This window comes from Carex rostrata, chromosome 6 (genome assembly GCF_964058835.1).
Source record: "Carex rostrata chromosome 6, lpCarRost1.2, whole genome shotgun sequence".
NCBI classification, from domain to species: domain Eukaryota; kingdom Viridiplantae; phylum Streptophyta; class Magnoliopsida; order Poales; family Cyperaceae; genus Carex; species Carex rostrata.
In genome coordinates this window covers 6030733-6051170 of record NC_135923.1, presented here as the reverse complement: position 1 = coordinate 6051170, position 20438 = coordinate 6030733, and the positions used below count along the sequence as shown (strand labels likewise).

Below are 20438 nucleotides of genomic sequence, written 5' to 3'. Positions count from 1 at the left end.
TATATAAATGCTAATTAAAGTTTTAGTGTCCGGTCTTCTCAGATTGCATAGTTCAAAGATTTTCAAGACATTTGATTATTGCTCGGATGTAATAAACCAAAAGTCTAGAATGATATAATAAATACATCCGAAATTCTACGTAGAAATAATTTTTTTTTCCAACAATTCAATACAATTATTTTTATTCAGTGAGCAAAAGCAAAAGTAAGATCATATAAAAAAATTGAGTAAAAGTAAGATTAGTCAAAATTGGAGTACAGATGAGTAAAAGTAAGATTATTTTCAACAATTGTATTTGCTGATGGCATACTCATAGCAGAAATTGTAGAAGAATGTAGAATAATAAGTAATTTGTGCCATTCCCAGAGGCACAAATTTCAACAACGAGCTTCACCAACAGAACGAGCTATGCACCTTTTCAAGACACAACAAAGCGTCAGAATTCGAACTAGGCATATTACTCAAGTCAAAAGGGAAAAAATCATGCCTTGTTCCCCTATTAACTGGAAACCTGTTAATTACATCTCCATTGTGACATAAATCCCCCTCAAAATCTCTAAAACTATCAGAACTAAATAAAAGAGGATCAGTATGGAGTATGGACAGAAATTTGGCACCTCAGATGCATCATTATCAAAATTTAACTGGGAGGTTAAACCTGCATAAAAGAGAAGGGTTAATTGCATTTTGAGGGAATCTTAACCAGTGTGTCTCGGCTATATATTCTCCAGGTACATGGATTAAAGTGAACTGTTCTTCTGTAGTCTAATGGGATCCTAATCCGGGTTGGGTTTTATCAGGCGGGGTGAACCCCTACCCACTACCCGCTACCCACATCTCTCCATAGCTATAGATGGCATGGATTTGGCCACATTGCCATTGTAGTGCCATGAACATGAGCATAAATGATATATATTTATATATTTTGTTATGCTGATTCCATTAATACATTCTTAATTTTTACAAGTCTTGCTATTGATCTCGTACATATTGCAATCAGTGGCATAGCTAGGATTTGAGTCACGGATAGACAAAAAGTTTTGGGTTACCAGATTAGTGGGCAAAATTAACTTATATATTTGAATCAATTTAATCAATCTCACCAAATTCTAAATCAGATTCAAACAGAAATAAAAAAAAAATTAACACTCAACAATTTTAGTCAATTATCAGTCGCAATTTGTAATTTAATTCATTCAATTAGATTGCAATATTGAATTGTCAAAGAACAGAGGTAGACAATCTAATTTTCAGAAGTAGACAAGCCAACATATTTATACTACTTCATACTTAATTTTAAAATTTTAGAGGTAGGTAATTTTGCCTACCCCTTTTACATGATGACTCCGCCACTGATTGCAATTAGTTTTTTTTTATTCATTTGTTATGCAGATTTATAACGACCTTCGTCATAAATAAACAAGGTCTAACGACTATCTGCAATAATTCATGACAAATTAATTGCCTCCAATTAATCATGCAATATTTTTCCAAAATCTATTTTTCTAAAATATGTTTATATTTTTGGCTATAATTGTTTAGAATAAATTTCTATGAAATTGACTTTCAGAAAATATTGACATGTTATTTTTGTTTAAAAGGAACAAATGTTAATATGTTCAATTGCTAACTAAAATTGTTGTGACCGGTCTTTTAAAATTGATTAGTTTAAAGTTTAAGAAATTCAATTATTACTTAGATTTAAGGAACTAAAGTCTAGAATGATATAATTTTTGGACGCATTAATTATATCATTCTAGATTTAGTTCATTGAATCTATGTAGAAATAACTATTTTTTTTTCCAACAATTCAACATAACTATTTTTATTCACTTAGCAAAAGAAAACAGTAATCATATCAAAAAAATGAGCAAGTGAGATTAGTAACATATTGATACATTAATTTCTTATTGTAGGCTAGATAGTTCAAACAATTTTAAATAAACAACCAACCAACTTTCAAGCGTATATGTGCCTATGTGGCAACAACATTGTTATTAATTTTGTTCTCAAATGCAGAAACAAATTTCCGTTATCAATAATTTAATGAGTGGCTGGTCATCTCTTTAAAGAAAATTATTGCTATCAAAACTAAGCAAAAGTTATCATTCCTATATCCGTGACATTCATTGGAGTAATCTTTATTTCTAATTACAAATCCATTCTCACTACAATACCCCTTCCAATTCGCCATTCCCAGCTCAACCCCTACTGAAGTTCGAACCTGGGTCTCCATAGGAGAAGACACATGCCCAGAGGTGAAACCAGGTTTTCAAGCTATGGAAGTCAAACATAAATGGGGGGTCAATTATATAAAACTCAAGTACAAAGAAAATGAATTGACCTCCATTCACTATACATGGATCCGCCTCTGCAGGTGCCACTACCATCAGCCCGTGTGTTCAGTGGCACTTAAGAGCAAGTCACAAATTCCATTTTATCAATATTATCTTTATAATATTTAACTCATACTAACCTACCTAAGAATCATCAGGGCTAGGCTCTTTGGGTGTCTCGCTTTCACCGCCTTCTTCTAGCCAATAGCTTTCTAATAACTTTATGGTCTTTTCATAAATAGCATCATTATCAAAATCCTGTAGATTCTCCAATTTATCCAAACCCCCACATTCTTCAATTAATACAGCATATGCATTCATGCCAACTTCATCCTTTGTCTTCTCCATTTCTCCCACCTTAAGTACACTCTCCAGCCCATTCAAGCATGCATATAACAGATCAGGATCACAAAACTTGAGACCATTGCATAGTGTTGGGATACATCCATCACCCACCAAAGAGCTGTAGAAAGTTCAATTGTTGGCCCAATTCTTTGTTAGTTTAGAAAATTGGAAGAAAAAATAAAAATAAAATCTATGCTGCATGATCCGGATATGAGTACCGTATAAGAACTTTTTTCAAACACTTGGGATGATTTTCAACCAAGGTACAATTTTAATTTAAAATACCAGGTATTATTTCATAAAAAATTCAGTACATATTTTTGTTTACAACAAACGCAGATCTGTAAACAAGCCAATAAGGTGTATATGATCATCAGCAGCAACGAAAATGTTGGTGAAGTTCAAAAAATAGATCGAAAACAATTTTTTGGGGGGAAGTAAAAGGCACCCTGATCCAATTTCCAGATCACCAATTTTCACCCACAATACAATGAACAAAAGAATTCAGCATTTGGATACTGCCATACTGGTGGTTGATTATCGTCAGCTGACCTTAAAAAAGTATGTGTGAAGTGTCATAGCTGGTATGTATAGTATGCGTATCCATATCGGATAACTTACCGAATTTGCTCGGGAGAGCCACCAGAGGTGGCATTGGCAATAGCCCATGTTGACTCTTTCTTTATATCTGTCTCACCATGCTGGCTTAGTTGTATAAGAAGAGGAACCATTTTTGCATCAATTATAGCCTGATATAAAATGAGCATTTATTTGCCATACATACTAAATTTGACTTTGTAAAAAGAATAGAAAAGATAATAACTATATAACCACACATATAGTAAAGATTGACCTGAATTTGGGCAGCCATCCCAGCACAGATATTGGAGACTATCATGCAAGCTTGTTTCTTTATGTTTTTTATATAATTTCTTACAAGGAGTTTAGGCAAACATTGGAGTAATCCAGCATCTATAAGACACTGCATACACAGAGATAACAACCCGGGATTAAAGAAAGTTATATTTACCTGTATAAGACCTTATTCTGAACCTAATACTGACCCTATTCACATATAATAACCACTCATATTGCTGCTAACACCGAACTTTCAGTACTTTGACACAAAAGGTCGTGCTAATTCATTTTAATGCAGTAAACCTCTTGGAAATCTAATCTACAGATTTGGGAACCAAACCAATTGGCTTTATTTTGGTTCCAGTAGTAGACGTCAAATCAGTCACATAATATGTATTTTAAATGTACATAACCCATCTATTAACTTGACAGGTTGGCCTCTTTTGCAAATGACCTAGTTGGATTAGGTGCAAACATACAACTTTTGGGAATTATTTACCGAAAGCTCATTGACTACTTGGCAAGATAATCCTTACATAAATTGAGATCTGAGTATTTCTGACATCAAAGCCAAAAAAAGCTATAAAATTTGACCTGAACTTGAGAATCATCATCAGTTGAGACATTAGCAATGGCCAAAATTACAGGAGTAACAACCTTAGGCGATGAATGCCTGGAACGATTGATTTTATACATTACATAAAAAAACAGAACAATTTTAAAGGATAAAAAATGCCGCTTGAATCTTACATCAAAAGCTTCACAAGTTTTGGACAAATACGCGACTCAATCACCATTTGAATTTCATCGGTGCCATGATTGCAGAGGTAAGATATAGCCCAACATGTGTCTGATAGAATTTTCTCGTCAATTGAATTAAGCAGCTGCTGAAGTATCTGTACTACAGCCTTTGTCTAATACACAAAGGCCAGAGGGGAACAATCAATAAGCTAGTAGTCCATCCAGGTTTAAGACTGTTACGGCAAAACAGAAAAAGAAAAAAAAAAAAGATAAAAACTTTTTTTTTTGGTGAAGTCCAGCCAACATTTCTCATATTTGTATCTAGCTAAGAGCCTAAGACTATGTTTTGGTTTTTATCTCCAAGCAATTCAATCTTTGAAGCAATTCAAGGGATTGACTGAAATGCCCCCCAACTTCTTAATGTCAATCAATAAAATATGCCCATAACAATTTCATATGAAATTTGACTCTTATCTTTTAATTTATCTCGCTCGAATTTTAGTTATATAGAAGAAGAAGAAGAACATTACTAAAAAATAATGGTACAATCGCACGAAGTTATCATGACAGGTATTTCTTGCAAAAAGAACATATACCAAAATAATCATTCAAAATAACAAAAGTAATGAAAAAAAAAATTATCCAGCTGAACCTAAAGGATTTTATCAGAAAATTGCCTGAGATTTAGATGGCAGTTTCCCGAAGCAAAGATTAGACAGTGTCCATGTAGCCATTCTTATATTTGATACTTTTGCATGTTCATTGAATTGGGATAGCAGCTGAATGACACCTCCATTATCAATAACAAGTTCTCTACACCTCTGTGAATCAGCTGCTATATTTCCAAGAGCCCACATAGCCTAGCAAGCACATATACAAGGAGACCAAAAATATCATTATCACAGATGAAAAATGCACAGTTGGTATTTCAACTTCAAACCAAGTACAAGATTCAGCACATAATAATTGGCCACTGGCCGATTTCTCACTAATCGTGGTTTTGACTTTGCATTGGGTCAACTGCATGCCCCACCTGACATCAAAAAAGTGCATGGGACTTGTATGTACCAGAAGCACCTGGTTGGTTGTTTAACCATCATGCATTTAATTGGTTCTTCTACAACCACTGTTGTAAACTGAAAACGGGTTAAGCATGTGATTAACAATGTCACATAATTGTGGTGATTAAAATTGCTAAGACAACAAAATGATGCTTATTGTACAAACTAAAAGAGAAAAAGAACTCAAATCAGAAGCAAACCTGTTCTCTAACATTGCTGTGTGGAGATTCAAGAAGTTTAATTAACTTTGGCACAGTCCCAGCATTTGTGACTACTTCTGTATGCTCTGATGTGCCAGCAGTTATATTGGTGAGTGCCCATGCTGCCTCTAACTGCCAGAGAAAGAAAGAAAGTTAATTTTCTAGAAATACATAAATGAAAATGAAATAGAAACTAGCAATACCGGTAGTTGGGGATTCTTGTTACTCGAAAGCAACTCCACAAGTCTTGCCACCACACCTGCTCTAATAACTTCTTCAGCGAGAGAGTTCCCTTCTATAAAATATTTAAGAGACTTTTTTGAATTAAAACAAAAGATTGGCGGAGGAAAGGGATAATAACACCCCCCCCCCCTTCCCCCCCCCCCGGGGGGCACCACCACCTCATATAAATTGAAAATTTGCAATTATGTCTATTAAACTTTGTAAATTTTTCATGTACCAATACTTTTCAGTCCCCCTTATAATAAAACTACACACTAATCCTGCCCTTCAATCTCAATTTTCTGGCTCTGCCCCTGCTTCCATGTGTACAATCACATTCCAAATTTCATTATTTACAACCAGTAATATGTTCTACATACTTGCAAGTAACACCCGATCATCATTCCTTACCTATACACAAATAAACTAAATCAAGTACCAGCAGATGCTACGGGTTCCAGTTTCAGATAAATTATCAATAAGTAAATTTGGCAGAGATCACAACGGATAATTTCTAATTCACAAAAAAAAAAGTAAAGGGATAATTAAGTCAGGATTTTGCAAGTCACCCGAAAGAGTCTGAGCGTTAGTTCAAAAATGCCATTTTTTAATTAAAAGTACAAGAAGAGAACAGGTGAGAGCGTGTTATACCAGCAGACAGAATCTTCCTTATGCTGACGGCTGCTTCTAGTTGCAGAGAAATATTCTCAGACTCTAGTCCATTAATAATTCCAAGAAGATTGCTCGACTAACTAAACAAAAAAGGATGTGGTCAACTTGACTCGAACAAAATCTCAAAAACTGAAATAGTAAAAGGAATCAAACAGATTGATACGCATGATCTCTCGCATAATTGATTCCAATATGCAAATCCCCACATAGATTGAAATGTCACACTCCTAAAACCGGATGCCACATTCAGAATACAATGAAGTTTAAGCTCTTTTCCGGCTATGTTTAATTTGTTGATACAGGACACACAAACAAAGTAATTTGCTAAGCAATTTACATAAATTAGCAACTTTAAAAAATACAAGGAAATTTGGGGTGTTAATTATAGCATTGTCTACTAGGGAAGTAGGAAGGCTTACAGATGGAATTTTCCAATTCCAATCAAACACTCTCCCGAATAAGGTAAATCCATGAAACTCATTCAGCAAGTCTTACGCTTACCTAGTTTTTTTTTTTTTACGCTTACCTAGTTAACTTGCTTCTTTTGCCACCAAGCACGGTCTGAAATACTGTACGAACAAAAAGTTACAAAATCAAAATATAAGAAGTATTAGCTCACATCCGCATCAGTTGTACTTGCAGAAGGAGAAGGATCGGAAGGAGATGGTGGGTCGGACAGTGGCCTAGTGGATCCGAGGTCGGGTTCTGGCTCAGTCGAGGGAGTAGAAGCATCGTCGCGACGCCTCTTGGTAAGGGTATCCTCGCGACGGGACTTGCGGAGCTGGATCAGCTGGTTCTCTCTCCTTCTCCGACCGCTATTCACGTCCGCCTGTCCCTTGTACGCCTTCCGACGCGAGTTCTCCGGCGTTCGTTCCGGCGGAAGTAGCGGCGGCGGCGGCGACATGATAGTTTTTTTTTTTTTTTTTTTCTCTGGATCGCGCTATCGTTTCTCTTCGTCACACTCTGAATTGTATCGTCGTGCAATCTCCCGCGCGAAAATAATGGAGCGGGATCGGCGAGACTCGAGGAGTAATCAACAAAAGGAGCGGACTCAGCGGAGATAGGAGTGTATTAAAATGCGGTCTATCCGTCTCTGTGGCCGAAATATTAATGGAGTCTATCCCGCCGAATATGCAAATAGATCGAGTTTTTGGTTTTTTTTCATGTTCTCGAATAGTTGAATAATGAAAATAGATGGTGAGTGTCTGATCGAATTGATCAAGTTATGTAAGAACACGGTTCAAATATTTCGGTTTCCTAGCATACCTCGGTTGCATATATTACTATACTTCTATTTGACACCTATTGTAATGATAAACGGCTCGTCTCGCTGTGATCTTGTATGTATTTTCGAGATTATGTCAGCTCTAAAAAAGTCAAAATATGAGAGCACTCATCTTAAAGTAGGCTTACTATTTGGCAGCTTTCAACAGTTATCCGCATATTCGGTTGTAACCTGCATAGAAATTTATATGCGATTACGTATATTCGGCCTTATATTACTACCGCATATTCGGCTGCATATTATTAGTTCATATTACCACATACAATATATTACTGCATATTTGTTTAAATGTAATATGAATTCTCATTTTAAAATCTGCATATATAAGTCCGCATAAATTTTCACATATACGGCCGCATACAGCATATGCAATAGTCTTTCGCATACCGCATAAAAACCGCATTTTATAATATTGGCGGAGAGTTATTCAGACTTTTACATCAAAAATAGTCTAACTCTCAACAACAATAAGGAACTTATTTTCAACATTTTTCTACACTTATATATTATTTTGTTGTATAAATAAAGTAAACCACTACGAGTATGGTAAAATTAATTCACATACTCAATATAAATTTCTTATATAATTAATTTTCAATAGATATTTGATGAGGAGAGTTCCAATACCTCATTGTTTATCTTTGTTTTCAAAGTTCAAATTGTCAATTTGAATCGCTCAACATGATATTTGTACTAAAATATGTTTTGGGATGAAATTTTATAATTTTGCAATTTTTTTACTATTTTTAAAATAGGTACAAAATAATCACTGTATATGGACTGCTCAAAAACATTGATTTTCCACCTATTTAATTTTTTTTTTAATTATAAAATTTCATCCCAAAAAAATATTTTAATATGAATATCATATTGAATAGGATTAATATATTAGACTTTAAAATTAAAGATACAATGCATGAAGTATGATGAGGTGTGAAATAGATTCTAATAGTTTAAAAATCTGTCTTGACCCATAACTTTGCCGAAATATCTACAATTTCCACAAACGAGATTTGTTATGAAAAAAAGTTCAGCACATTCATTGCCGACATTTTTATTTTTACCCAATTAAAAAATTATTTTAATAATAATAACCAAGGTTTATAAAAAATTTTAAAAATATCCAACCCGTGGAATTTTTCCACGGGTTGGAATTTTAATTCCCACCGTGGAAAAATTCCACGGGCCCAACTTTTAAAAAAAAAAAAAAAAATTGTATTTATTTTTTATTTTTTGTATTGAAATATTAGAAATATTGGATATATTTCTTTGAAAATAGATGAAATACAATATAATTTGATTTATTAGAAAGACTGCAACAAATAACCCGGATCAATATTTTTCAGGTCGGATTTTTCGCGGCTGTAAGAAAAATTAATATATTTCTTTATGTGTTATTGGAAAAAAATAAAAATGCTTAGATTCTGAGTTATTGATCCCGGTTCAAAAGTCACTTCTATGTAATCTAGAAAATATTATGATCTTTCTAGTACATTTAATTTATTAAAAGTTATATCTATTTTGAAAAAAAAATAAAAACTTTAATTTATTTAATGATTATTATTCAAAAATAATTCTCAAAATAGATAAAACTTTTAATAAATTAAATGTACTAGAAAGATCATAATATTTTCTAGATTACATAGAAGTGACTTTTGAATCGGGATCAATAATTCGGAATCTAAGCATTTTTATTTTTTTCCAATAACACATAAAGAAATATATTAATTTTTCTTACAGCCGCGAAAAATCCGACCTGAAAAATATTGATCCGGGTTATTTGTTGCAGTCTTTCTAATAAATCAAATCAAATTATATTGTATTCCATCTATTTTCAAAGAAATATATCCAATATTTCTAATATTTCAATACAAAAAATAAAAAATAAATACAAATTTCTGTTTTTAAAAAAAAAAAAAAAAAGTTTGGCCCGTGGAATTTTTCCACGGGTGGGAATTAAAATTCCAACACATGAAAAAATTTCACGGGTTGGATATTTTTAAATTTTTTGATAAACCTTGGTTATTATTATTAAAATAATTTTTTAATTGGGTAAAAATAAAAATGTCGGCATCCATTGTACATTCACTATAAATCTGCTTGAACATAAAAATAGCACAGATTTGATAACGATGATGGCTTTTTCATTGTAAATTGTAATACTGGTTAATATTCCTCTCTTCATAACAGTGTCTGATTATAACTATATCGCTAACTCTAACTCAATATCTCCGGTCATTTTTATTAATACCTATAATTTTTTTTTTTTTTTAAAACTGCTCTCGCATTCTGTTTTTTTTTTTTAAAACTGCTCCGATCGCTAGGTTCACGGGCAGCCCAGATCCTCTAGCAGACCGTCCGGGCCAAGGGCAGTCCGCTAGGGACCAGACTGCCTGGGGGCCGGGCGGTTCTCTATTTTTTTATTTTTTTTTAGATCTTGATATTGTGAAGAAAACTTGTAATATCCAACTGACAAATCAAATTAAAGTTATAAAGAGTTACGACATCATTTCATAAATATATCAAATGTCTTATTTTTTGGCATACAATAAAACTTTTTCTTCACAAAATTATTTAAATTAAAATATCAAGATCTCTCTTAAAAAAAAAAAATAGAGGACCGCCCCTGATCCGGACAGTCTGCTAGAGGATCTAGGGGTATTAATAAGAATGCCAGTTTTAAAAAAATCGGGGTAGTTTTTTAAACAAAAAAAGAATGCCAGTTTAAAATTTTTTTTTTTTTTAAAATATTAATAAAAATGGCTGCAATATCTCATGAAAATAACAGATCAACACTCTTTGAATTAGAAGTATACAAATTAAAACAATATTTGTATTATTCCGAACGATACAAAATTAATACTATTTTTCATACATTTAATTAACATTATTTTTCACACTACTATCACACACTCGACTCGGATAAACATTATTATTAATGACAGGCCAAACACAGTCTATTATAGGTACCATGCACGAAATAATATGAAAGAAGACGCAACAGAGAATCGAAAAAAGCCACGAATCGGCTCCTCAATGAACGAAGAGCTGCGTTCTGTCAAGCAAGAAAATGATAAAATTTTCAATACTATGCCAACTACTAACCCCTGCAGTGACTGCACGGATGAGTATGACTGATACAAATAAGTTGGACTCTAATTAATGAATAACTTTCTCAACAAAAAAAACGCTGATATAAGATTATGTACATACAATGCCTCGGTACACGCGCAACATCTTATCTAATTAATTAATGAGGAGAGTTTAAATACACTATGATTTTGTTCTAATATACTTCATATCTTTTATCTTTATTTTTAAAGTCGTCGATTTGAACTGCTCAATATGATCTTCATAATAAAATATTCTTGGAAATTAAATTTTATATTTTTTAGAATCTTTTTGCTATTTTTTTACAGGTACAATATCACTTTATTGGATAGTTTAAAATATTTTTAAAACAATGATTTTGTACCTATCTAAAAAAATAGTAAAAAGATTCTATAAAATAAAAAATTTAGTCTCCAAGTATATGAAGATCATGTTGAGTTGTTTGGATTGACTGTTCGGACTTTGAAAATGAAGATAAATGATATGGAGCATATCGGAATACAAAAATCATGATACATTTGAACCCTCCTCTTAATTAATTGATTTCAAAGCAGAATTTAGCAGGATCTTACCACGAGATTTTAAGCTGTTCGTCAACGCAATCTAAATTAATAATTGATAATAGATAACAGCTTAATTACGTGTTGTTCAAATTTTCCTAAATAGTGACCTTGTGGAATCCAGGCATCCATCCTGCCAACACCGGGTCCAATTATGTAAATACACCAGCTCCAACAACTAAATTTTTAATTTTGTCAATTTCCCCATGATGTTCTCCAACAGATACTTTATCAGCACAAAAACTATTATAAGTTATAACACAATAAAGTGTATTTTCTCATCCACCAACCATGTCTCAGTCGAGTGCGTATCCTCTGAGATATCTCATATTTTGCGTGACCGATGTGTCCGCTTCCTATTCAGGGAAACAGCAGGGAATAGTATTATTTGAGCTTCGAGATTCGTGTAGAACGTATTTGAACGGTTGTGATTTTCCAAAAAGTCACGCAAAATATGAGATATCTCAGAGGATGTGAATTCGTCCGAGTCTCACTAAATTAAATGCGGGCACCGGACCGGAGTCCCTTTTACGGTTCCCATTGTCGGTGCATTCAATTAGGTCTATCATGGGCCCACTCGCCAAATAATACTACATTTTGGTTGCTTAGTCCAAAAGTTTTATGTAACTAAATCAGTTTGATTTGTTCTATGAAGTTAGATCGAGGGTTGCCTAAAGTTGAAGAGGTAAAAAGTCCCTTTCATTTTTCCTCTGCTCTCCTTCGTTATCTTTCAATTTTTATTTAATATAGGACAAGGACATTCTTTTTTTACTAATATATTGTCAGCTGACCTTTAAAAAAAGGACATTATTTTTATTTATTTTATTAAAATATTATGATACATTTCAATATTTTTTTTGATGGTTCATTTCAATATATTTTAAATATTATTTTTAAAAATTAAACACGCATCTCCATATGCATCTCCCTATAAAAATGAGAACTCACGACAATGTACTAAATATGTAATTATGTCTGAATCACATTCTCAATTGACATAAAATAAACAACAAATTATTGATATTGTTATCAGCGGATTTTTATCATTTCCAAAGATAACTTGTTTAGTACGGACGAACTCCAATTACATCGTTACATGCATATTATAGATGAGTTTATGTCGAGATAACCAAATATTTATGTTTAGATTCGTCCAATCAGTCTATATAATATCAACTCCAAAATCTTTTGAATCGATGTCAAATGGTGAATCTAAACCGTTCAAATCAATCTATTTCATTAATTGTGTGTTTACATGTAAAATTTATAACTTTTTGAATTTATTTGGTATCAAGTCAAGCGGTCAAATGTGTGAGTTTTTAAGTTAATTTTAATACATTCATTTTTTAATTTTTTTACTGCTTGATTTGATACTAAAATAACTCGAAAATATAAAAAATTTACATGTAAACACATCACTCATAAAGGAAATTAGTTTGAACGGTTTGAATTAGTCATTTAAAAATCTATTCAATCAATTTTGAAGTTAGTGTCATGTGACACCGATGTCATACTAACCGGACTCATCAATATGATCACAGAGTGATATACTAAGCTTTTGAATGCTGTTCTCAAATACTCGTAAAAAAACACAAAACAGTATTTTAAACAAATTATTTAGCAATTATTTTTGTCCGAGTAATTAGACCTGAAATACTAATTTTGACCTTCTGGGTCAGGATCCGGTGTCACTAATTAGCGCCTCATCCTCATCCTTCACTGACTGCTCATCTGACACACCTACCTCGAGCGCACCGTGAGTCCTCTGCTTCAAATCCTAAATAAAGACGCGCTAATTTTCTCTGCTCTTCGCCTCTTCGCTCCTCTTTTCTTTTCTCCAACCTAATTCATCAATCGTAACTTTTTGATTGGTGGCGTCGAGAAATGCTCGTGGTTTGAGCTCTAGATCTATATCTCTTTCAATTGCCGACACGGTAGTCTCCATTGTTTCTAATGGAGAACTCTCGACCAATTACTCCTGGTCAGGTGCGAAACTTTTGAGATCTAACCGAACGAGTTTCTTCTTACGGATCGTGCATTATAGTTCTCGATCCGAATTGATTTCCTTTCGTTCTGTGCTATTTAGCATCGTGATTTCCTTTTTTTTTTTTTAAGGTGGCAGATTTAGCAAGTAAAATAGTTATTTCACAGAAATTTCCAATGGGTAGGGGCCTAAAAAGCGATTTTCTTCTTGCTTTCCTGTGTTCTGATATGTTGTAATGCTAACTTCATACGAGTGCTAAATACTAATCGGATTCTATCCATCTTATTACATATAATTGTGATTTTCGTTGAGAGCATTCGGCTGATTATCAATTTGGAGTACTGTAGTGGAAACTTGTAAATTGTTCCTAACATAATGACACTTTCTATTTGAGGCAGGTGTCAGCTTTGCTAGGGTTCATACCAGTCTTTGTTGCGTGGTTATACGCCGAATATTTACAATACACGAAGAATGCAGGTCCCTCCAAAGTGTGAGTAATTAATTACACACTATCTTAGCAATTCTTATTATTCTAGGATTCTGCATTGATTATACCATCCATTTTATTTTCAGCAGGCATTCAGATGTGAACTTAGCTATATTGGATAAGTCGTCGGAGAAGGATGGTGAATCTGCTTCTTTAATTGAAGAAGGTCATCAACCTTTATCAATTAAAACCACTCATGGTTCCTCCTCTACATTCTCCCCTCTTCTCAGGTTAGCATTCTGTAATACAAGTACATGGTTCTTTTTTTCTTTTCAGTCTGACCTGCCACCTGTACACTGTACAAGCAAGAGTGTCTTTGTTTGGTTTTGTCTGTTGTTGTGCCAAACCCAAATTGCATATTAAACCTTAATAAAGCTGGTGAAGGGTGCATATTTGATACTGACAAGTATCAGATACAGTTGTAAATTTCTAAGCAGGAAATGGAGTTTAATGAAAGTCATGAAGAAAACACAAATGATGACATAAGCCATGAAAAAAATCAATTTCTGAATATAGTAATCTCGGACAGACCAGTAACCGGAGAGGGAATTAGTAGAGTAATGGTACAGTAATACTTGATTTTCCATCTTGTAGTTTGATGAGTGTATCATCTTTGGATGTTATTTGCTAATGATATGATTTGTTCAGATTCCTGTGGATGGATGAGGCGTTTCTACTAGAGAATCGGCTGACCTTGAGGACAATGTAAGTAAATATTCATGTCATGCAATTAGTTGGCGTATCTGCTTGTATTACTATTATGTGAGTTATGATGATTGGTTTGGGTAAATAATTTTTTTCAGATCTGAATTTGGTGCGTTCATGCTATACTTCTACATATGTGACCGAACAACTCTCCTTGGGGAATCTACGAAGGTACTCTTTTTATCTCAAAGACGGAAAATTCACTGCCAAGTTTGCATTTGTAGTTATACCGTGACTATCCACCAATTTAAACTTAGAACCTCATTTAACCCGTAATTCAGAAAGATAAATTCAACCGTCACAGGGAAAGGATGTTTTACGTGTATCATGATCAGCACTTGTCTAGTATTGTATCTTATATTTGTTTTCCCACCAAAAAGCTAGACGGCACTATTGTTGTTTTTATTTATTGGTATTGGTGGTAATGGTAATATATATATTTTCTGGGTGCAGAACTACAACAGGGACCTATTTCTGTTTCTGTACTTTCTCCTGATAATAGTGGCGGCATTGACTTCATTTAAGGTGCATCAAGATAAGTCAGCTTTTACAGGGAAGTCAATACTATATCTGAACAGACATCAGACTGAGGAATGGAAGGGTTGGATGCAGGTTCTGTTCCCATTCTCATTCCCTCTCCCCTCTCTTTGCGCCCCCCTCATTATTAGTTGAAGTTCTAACATGGATTTAGCTAATGTATTCAAGTTCTTACCTGGTCTAATTTTATACGTGCATAGTCGGTATGTAAGCTAAAATCTTATTAAGAATTAGTCTGTGACTTAATTAAATTCAAGTAAAACTGGAGAGTGCTTACTGTTTCAGGGATTCTCTGAGTTTAACCACAAGATTTTTCTGTCCATCAATTATAGCATAATATTGATTTGTACTGCTTATATGTCATGTAAAACAAGAGTGATTATGTTTTTTTTAACACTTATCATTTGATATGACACACTTTCCCTTCAATATCGGCTAAGATTCTATTTGAAGGTTCTTTTGCATAATTGGATGTTTACAGGCCGCAATGTTCACTCTAATCATGCATTATTGTTGCTTTTACAGGTTTTGTTCTTAATGTACCATTACTTCAATGCAAAGGAGATATACAATGCTATTAGGGTCTTTATAGCCGCATATGTATGGATGACTGGTTTTGGTAACTTCTCATACTATTACGTAAGGAAAGATTTCAGCCTCCCAAGGTTCGCTCAGGTGCTTCCACTAACTTCTTTCTCCGTTTCAACTATTTCAGTTTATCCATTCAAAACAAGGGGCTTCCATTTATGTTATCTCAGTAGGCAGACTGTTATTCCCTATTGGCCCAAGTATTATTGTCTTATCATGTCAATAGTCAGGGTTGATTTTTTACTTTTGTTTTGTTGTATTCAGGTAAGAGAATTTTACCACAGAAAAAGATAATGCTGAAATAGAATTTCAGTAAGGCACAATAGTAAACGTTTTACCTGATGGAAAGGGAAAATCTACGATTAAAAAATCCAGGGCCAAGTAAAACCAGCTGATCTGGTACTAGTCCTGTTTGCACAGAGTACAGGCAGCTCATGTACTCTATAGTCTATAGTACCATCTGCTATATAGTAGATCCATTATTTTAGGGTCTGCAAAATTTTGTTTGTTTGCATGTTTTCTTTATTAAATTGTAAAATTATGGTAATTTCAGTTATCATTTTTGTCTTTCTATGTCAAAGGATCTCTAACATATTTACTATGAATATGCAGATGATGTGGCGCCTTAATTTCCTGGTAGCGTTTTGTTGCATAGTTCTTAATAATGACTACATGCTATACTATATCTGCCCCATGCACACTCTATTCACCCTCATGGTCTATGGCGCGCTTGGTCTATTCAATAAATATAATGAGAGGGGTTCAGTGATTGCTTTCAAAATGGCCGCATGTTTTTTGGTGGTGGTTCTCATTTGGGAGGTTCCTAAAGTCTTTGAAATATTATGGAGCCCACTGACATTCCTTGTAGGTTGGTACTTTTATCGTTTCTTGACTGATATTATGGAGCCCATTCACATTCCTAATGTCTTTGAAATGTTGTTCTTGAAATTTTAAATTCCATATTTTTAAGTTATCCCTTCTTCATTGGCCTTGCTCATACAATATACAATATTATTTCCATTTTCCCAAAAACAAAAAAGAAAATATTGTTGTTGAGGTATGTGCTGTACCCTCATAAAATTAATCAGAAATGCTCAAAATCAGAAAAATAACTTTCAAACAATTAAACATAGTGCATTTTATTGGTATAGTATATTCAGAGCATAGTATAATAAAGGTATAAATGAGAAATGCTCTTTACTTAATTTTTCTATTTCTGGACCGCACAAATGCAGGGTATAAAGATGCAGACCCATCAAAAGCTAACTTGCCTCTGTTGCATGAGTGGCACTTCAGATCAGGGCTTGATCGTTACATTTGGATTGTGGGAATGATCTATGCCTATTACCATCCCACTGTGAGTTCCTTTTCAGAGATACACAGTGAATCTCAAAAATATTAACAACAAGAGAAATAAGGAGGAAAGGCAGAGATTTGAAGAATTTACAATGCAGTTTGTGGTTTATGAAACAGGTTGAGAAGTTGATGGAGAAACTTGAAGAATCAGAAACAAAAGTCAGAATTTCAATTAAGACATTTGTTGTGACAGTTTCTCTTGTGGTACTTCTTTAACTCAGTATAAATTATTATCAACCTCATGCATTCATATATTGTGCTAATTATTGTAAGTATTTTCTTAGGTTGGGTATCTTTGGTATGAGTACATTTATAAGCTAGACAGAATTACTTACAATAAGTACCATCCATACACATCTTGGATTCCAATTACGTAAGCATTCCTCTCTCTCCACTCCCCCCCACCCTCCTAACTATGGATTTTAGGATTTGATTTGATTTTTTATTTTTTTTTGGAAAATGTTAAAGGGTCTATATCTGTTTGCGGAATTTCACACAGCAATTAAGGAGTTGCTCGCTGACACTTTTTGCGTAAGTTTCCATAGCTTTACATAATTCCTTATTTTTTAATTAAGTTTGTATTCACAAGATTGCCAAACATGGTAACTTTTTTCATTTCATTAGATGGCTTGGCAAGATAACACTGGAGACGTACATATCTCAGATCCATATCTGGCTGAGGTAAAATTCTAAAGCATCATTTTTTGTATGTTACCTCTTAGTTATCATTTTGTATTTCCTGAGGATTTTTTTTAAAAATTTATCTTTCTGTATTATGTTTTCAGGTCTGATGTGCCAAACGGCCAGCCAAAGTGGTTGCTCTCTATTATTCCTGGTTACCCAATGCTCAACTTCATGCTTACTACTGCCATTTATGTTGCGGTATGTGTGCCTCATACTTGGGAACGGAATTATAGGAAAAAGATTTGACTGTTAACATACTTGAGTTTGGTTCTCCGCTAGGTCCTCATAACAGAACTGCAGTAATTGCATTGAGAATTGTAGTTAGTACATTTAGGAAATCTTGGAATGTGCACTTTGCTAAACTTGAGAAGACGATGCAGAACCTGAAAATAAAAAAAGAGCATGGTATCTGCTTCATATAGCTCTAGCCATTATAAAGGGATATAATTCCTTTCACTTGTTTGACAATCTTAAAAATACAATCCAGACTGTTGGATTCCCCAAATCAAGCAGCCACGATTAAAACCTACTTTCAATTTAGCTGGTTCTGTCACTCATGTGACTCTCCCTCTCTCTTTTCTCTCTCCTTTACCTTGCATTGCAGACACTGATTAATTATCCTGTTCTCTCTCATGAACTTGTTGTCTCCAAACCTTCAACTCATCTTTAAAGCTTCCTTGGAATCATTAAGTACTGTGTTCTACTGTTCTTTTTTATGGCAAAAAACAATTTTACTTGTACACAAAAGTGCATTTGGAGGAAGCTCCAATTTTTTGGATTGTAGTCAAGTTTTCCTTCATTCTTGTAGAAGTCCCTCATATACCTTTGGAAGTCTTCATTTTCCTTAAAATTCCTTTTTGTGCTTTAATTTTTTATTTTAGTCTGTTTATATCAATCAAGACTCTTGGAGTAGCAGTCTAAAATACTACTATTTGATTTGGATTATTGCAGGATATAAATATCTACAGCATGCCCTGAATATAGAACATCCAAATTTCCATGTCTAATACACCCTAAACATAAACTATCTTTTATAACAAAGCTCTCTAGCCGTTTTTTAACCAGTTCTGAGTGTCTCTAGCGATCTTCTCCGCTGTTAAATTCTGTGGCATGTTCCTTTCCTGGAAAATTCTTGTGTTTCTTTCCTTCCATATGTTACAAGTGACTGCCATAACAAAGGTCTCCCAGGTATTTTTACTGAGGGCTGTAGAGTGCGTCATTATGTCTGTCCGTGGAATTGTCCCAGTTTTTCCATTTCTGGAGGTCTGTGGAGAATAATAGTTTGGGGATATCAGGTTGCAGTTTGTACCAGATGTGTTCCCCACCAGTCAAAGTTTATTTATTTATCCATTCACCTTAGAAATGGGTACAAAATGGATGCTTCCAAGTACGCTTAGGGAGGAAAACAAATCTTCTGTACTAATTAGCTCTCCCTTCCCCAGACGACCAATTACATTGGTTGGATGATTTTTAAGAGAAGCTTGATCACTATTCAATAATATTAGAAACAATTTAACCAAAAAAATTAAGAACTTGGAGAGATGAAGTGGTAAGCAATGAGTGGGTGGTTTGAATTACAAATTTGGAGAGTTCTGCAGTTCTAATGTGTTGATGGACAGGTCTGATGCAGTAATGGAACTGTCTGGTGGCAAACGTTGCTGGTTGAGAGAGAGAAAGAGATAGATGAGAACAAAGAAAATAACAGTTAGAAGGAAAGACACAATAACAAAATTATCTTAAGAGGTGAAAGATAATTAAGAGAGAGAAATCACATGTCACCAGATCAGGCTGGCAATAGAAGTTGGTTTAATCAGTACCGTTAGATATGAACAAATTTAGTGTTTCAGATTGCATTGTTAAAGAATGAGATGGGCGATACATATGTTGACATTTCATTCTTCATAGGGTAAGGAGGGATGTCCCTTATCTGGGGTCGAAGTTAGAAGGAAATTAAGGGATAATATTTAGCTTTTGAAGGGGTAATTGCATGAAATGTATTGCTGAAATATTAACCCTAGGTCTTGATGATTTGTTAATTTGTTTTATGCAGGTGTCACACAGGCTATTTGAGCTGACAAACACACTAAAAGTGGCTTTTCTGCCCAGCAGAGACAACAAGCGCCTTACTCATAACTGTGTTATTGGAATTGCTCTCTCGGGTGCACTTTATATCTTGTCATTGATCATAGTCAGCATACCGGCAATGCTAGTTTAAATCAATCCTCAAATTTTTGACAGGCATTTGTTCAATCATTTACTTCCGCGTGGAAGCAAAAATAAGCATTTTTACTTTGTTGGATGGGGGTAGAGTGAATGGTTGAAATAATTAGTAGGTTTGAAAAGCAATAGTAGGCTCAGTACCTAGGTGAAATGTTGACGTGTAGATAAGCAAGGAGATATTTGCATCTCTTGCTGTTCATTTTTTTCAGCTGATAGTTTTGTTTCTGAAACGAGTGATGGTAGATGGAAATTGTGTATTGGAATACAAGAATTGGAAAAAAAAAAAAAGTAGATATATTGTTCTAAGTAATATAATTGTATCTTTTTTTCATGTTTTGATAATGCATTTACTGGGACCAAAGCTTAAAGCTCATTCCTGTGTTCGTTTTTCCTTAATACATCCTTATAAGATATTCCTGAAATATGAAATTATCATGCACCAAAACATAACTAAATAAACACAGCATCCAAATATTAGAGTGGTGG

The 20438-nt window shown here is 33.9% G+C and overlaps 2 protein-coding genes across 3 annotated transcripts; one reads left to right on the top strand and one right to left on the bottom strand.

Annotated features, from left to right (window-relative positions):
• Positions 1-1966: 1966 nt before the first annotated feature.
• LOC144555823 (importin subunit alpha-1a-like) lies at positions 1967-7491 on the bottom strand. Its single transcript, XM_078304255.1, has 11 exons — positions 7055-7491; positions 6415-6511; positions 5745-5836; positions 5542-5673; positions 4958-5140; positions 4290-4453; positions 4134-4212; positions 3535-3663; positions 3303-3430; positions 2481-2799; positions 1967-2277 (listed from the first exon to the last, which is right to left on the bottom strand). Exons 1-10 carry the CDS (start codon positions 7337-7339, stop codon positions 2481-2483), a joined length of 1608 nt encoding a protein of 535 aa, XP_078160381.1. The 5' UTR covers positions 7340-7491; the 3' UTR covers positions 1967-2277.
• A 5572-nt stretch (positions 7492-13063) lies between these two features.
• On the top strand, positions 13064-20320 carry LOC144555582 (protein REDUCED WALL ACETYLATION 3-like). Of its 2 annotated transcripts, none has more exons than XM_078303972.1 (15): positions 13064-13377; positions 13774-13865; positions 13952-14092; positions 14511-14567; positions 14666-14738; positions 15021-15179; positions 15630-15779; positions 16305-16560; positions 16928-17049; positions 17166-17252; positions 17333-17421; positions 17517-17579; positions 17673-17729; positions 17834-17930; positions 19783-20320. In XM_078303972.1, exons 1-15 carry the CDS (start codon positions 13345-13347, stop codon positions 19945-19947), a joined length of 1641 nt encoding a protein of 546 aa, XP_078160098.1. In that variant the 5' UTR covers positions 13064-13344; the 3' UTR covers positions 19948-20320. The 2 variants fall into 2 exon arrangements, with proteins under 2 accessions (XP_078160098.1, XP_078160097.1); XM_078303971.1 differs by having other exon boundaries at positions 13121-13377; positions 13949-14092.
• Positions 20321-20438: the final 118 nt, after the last annotated feature.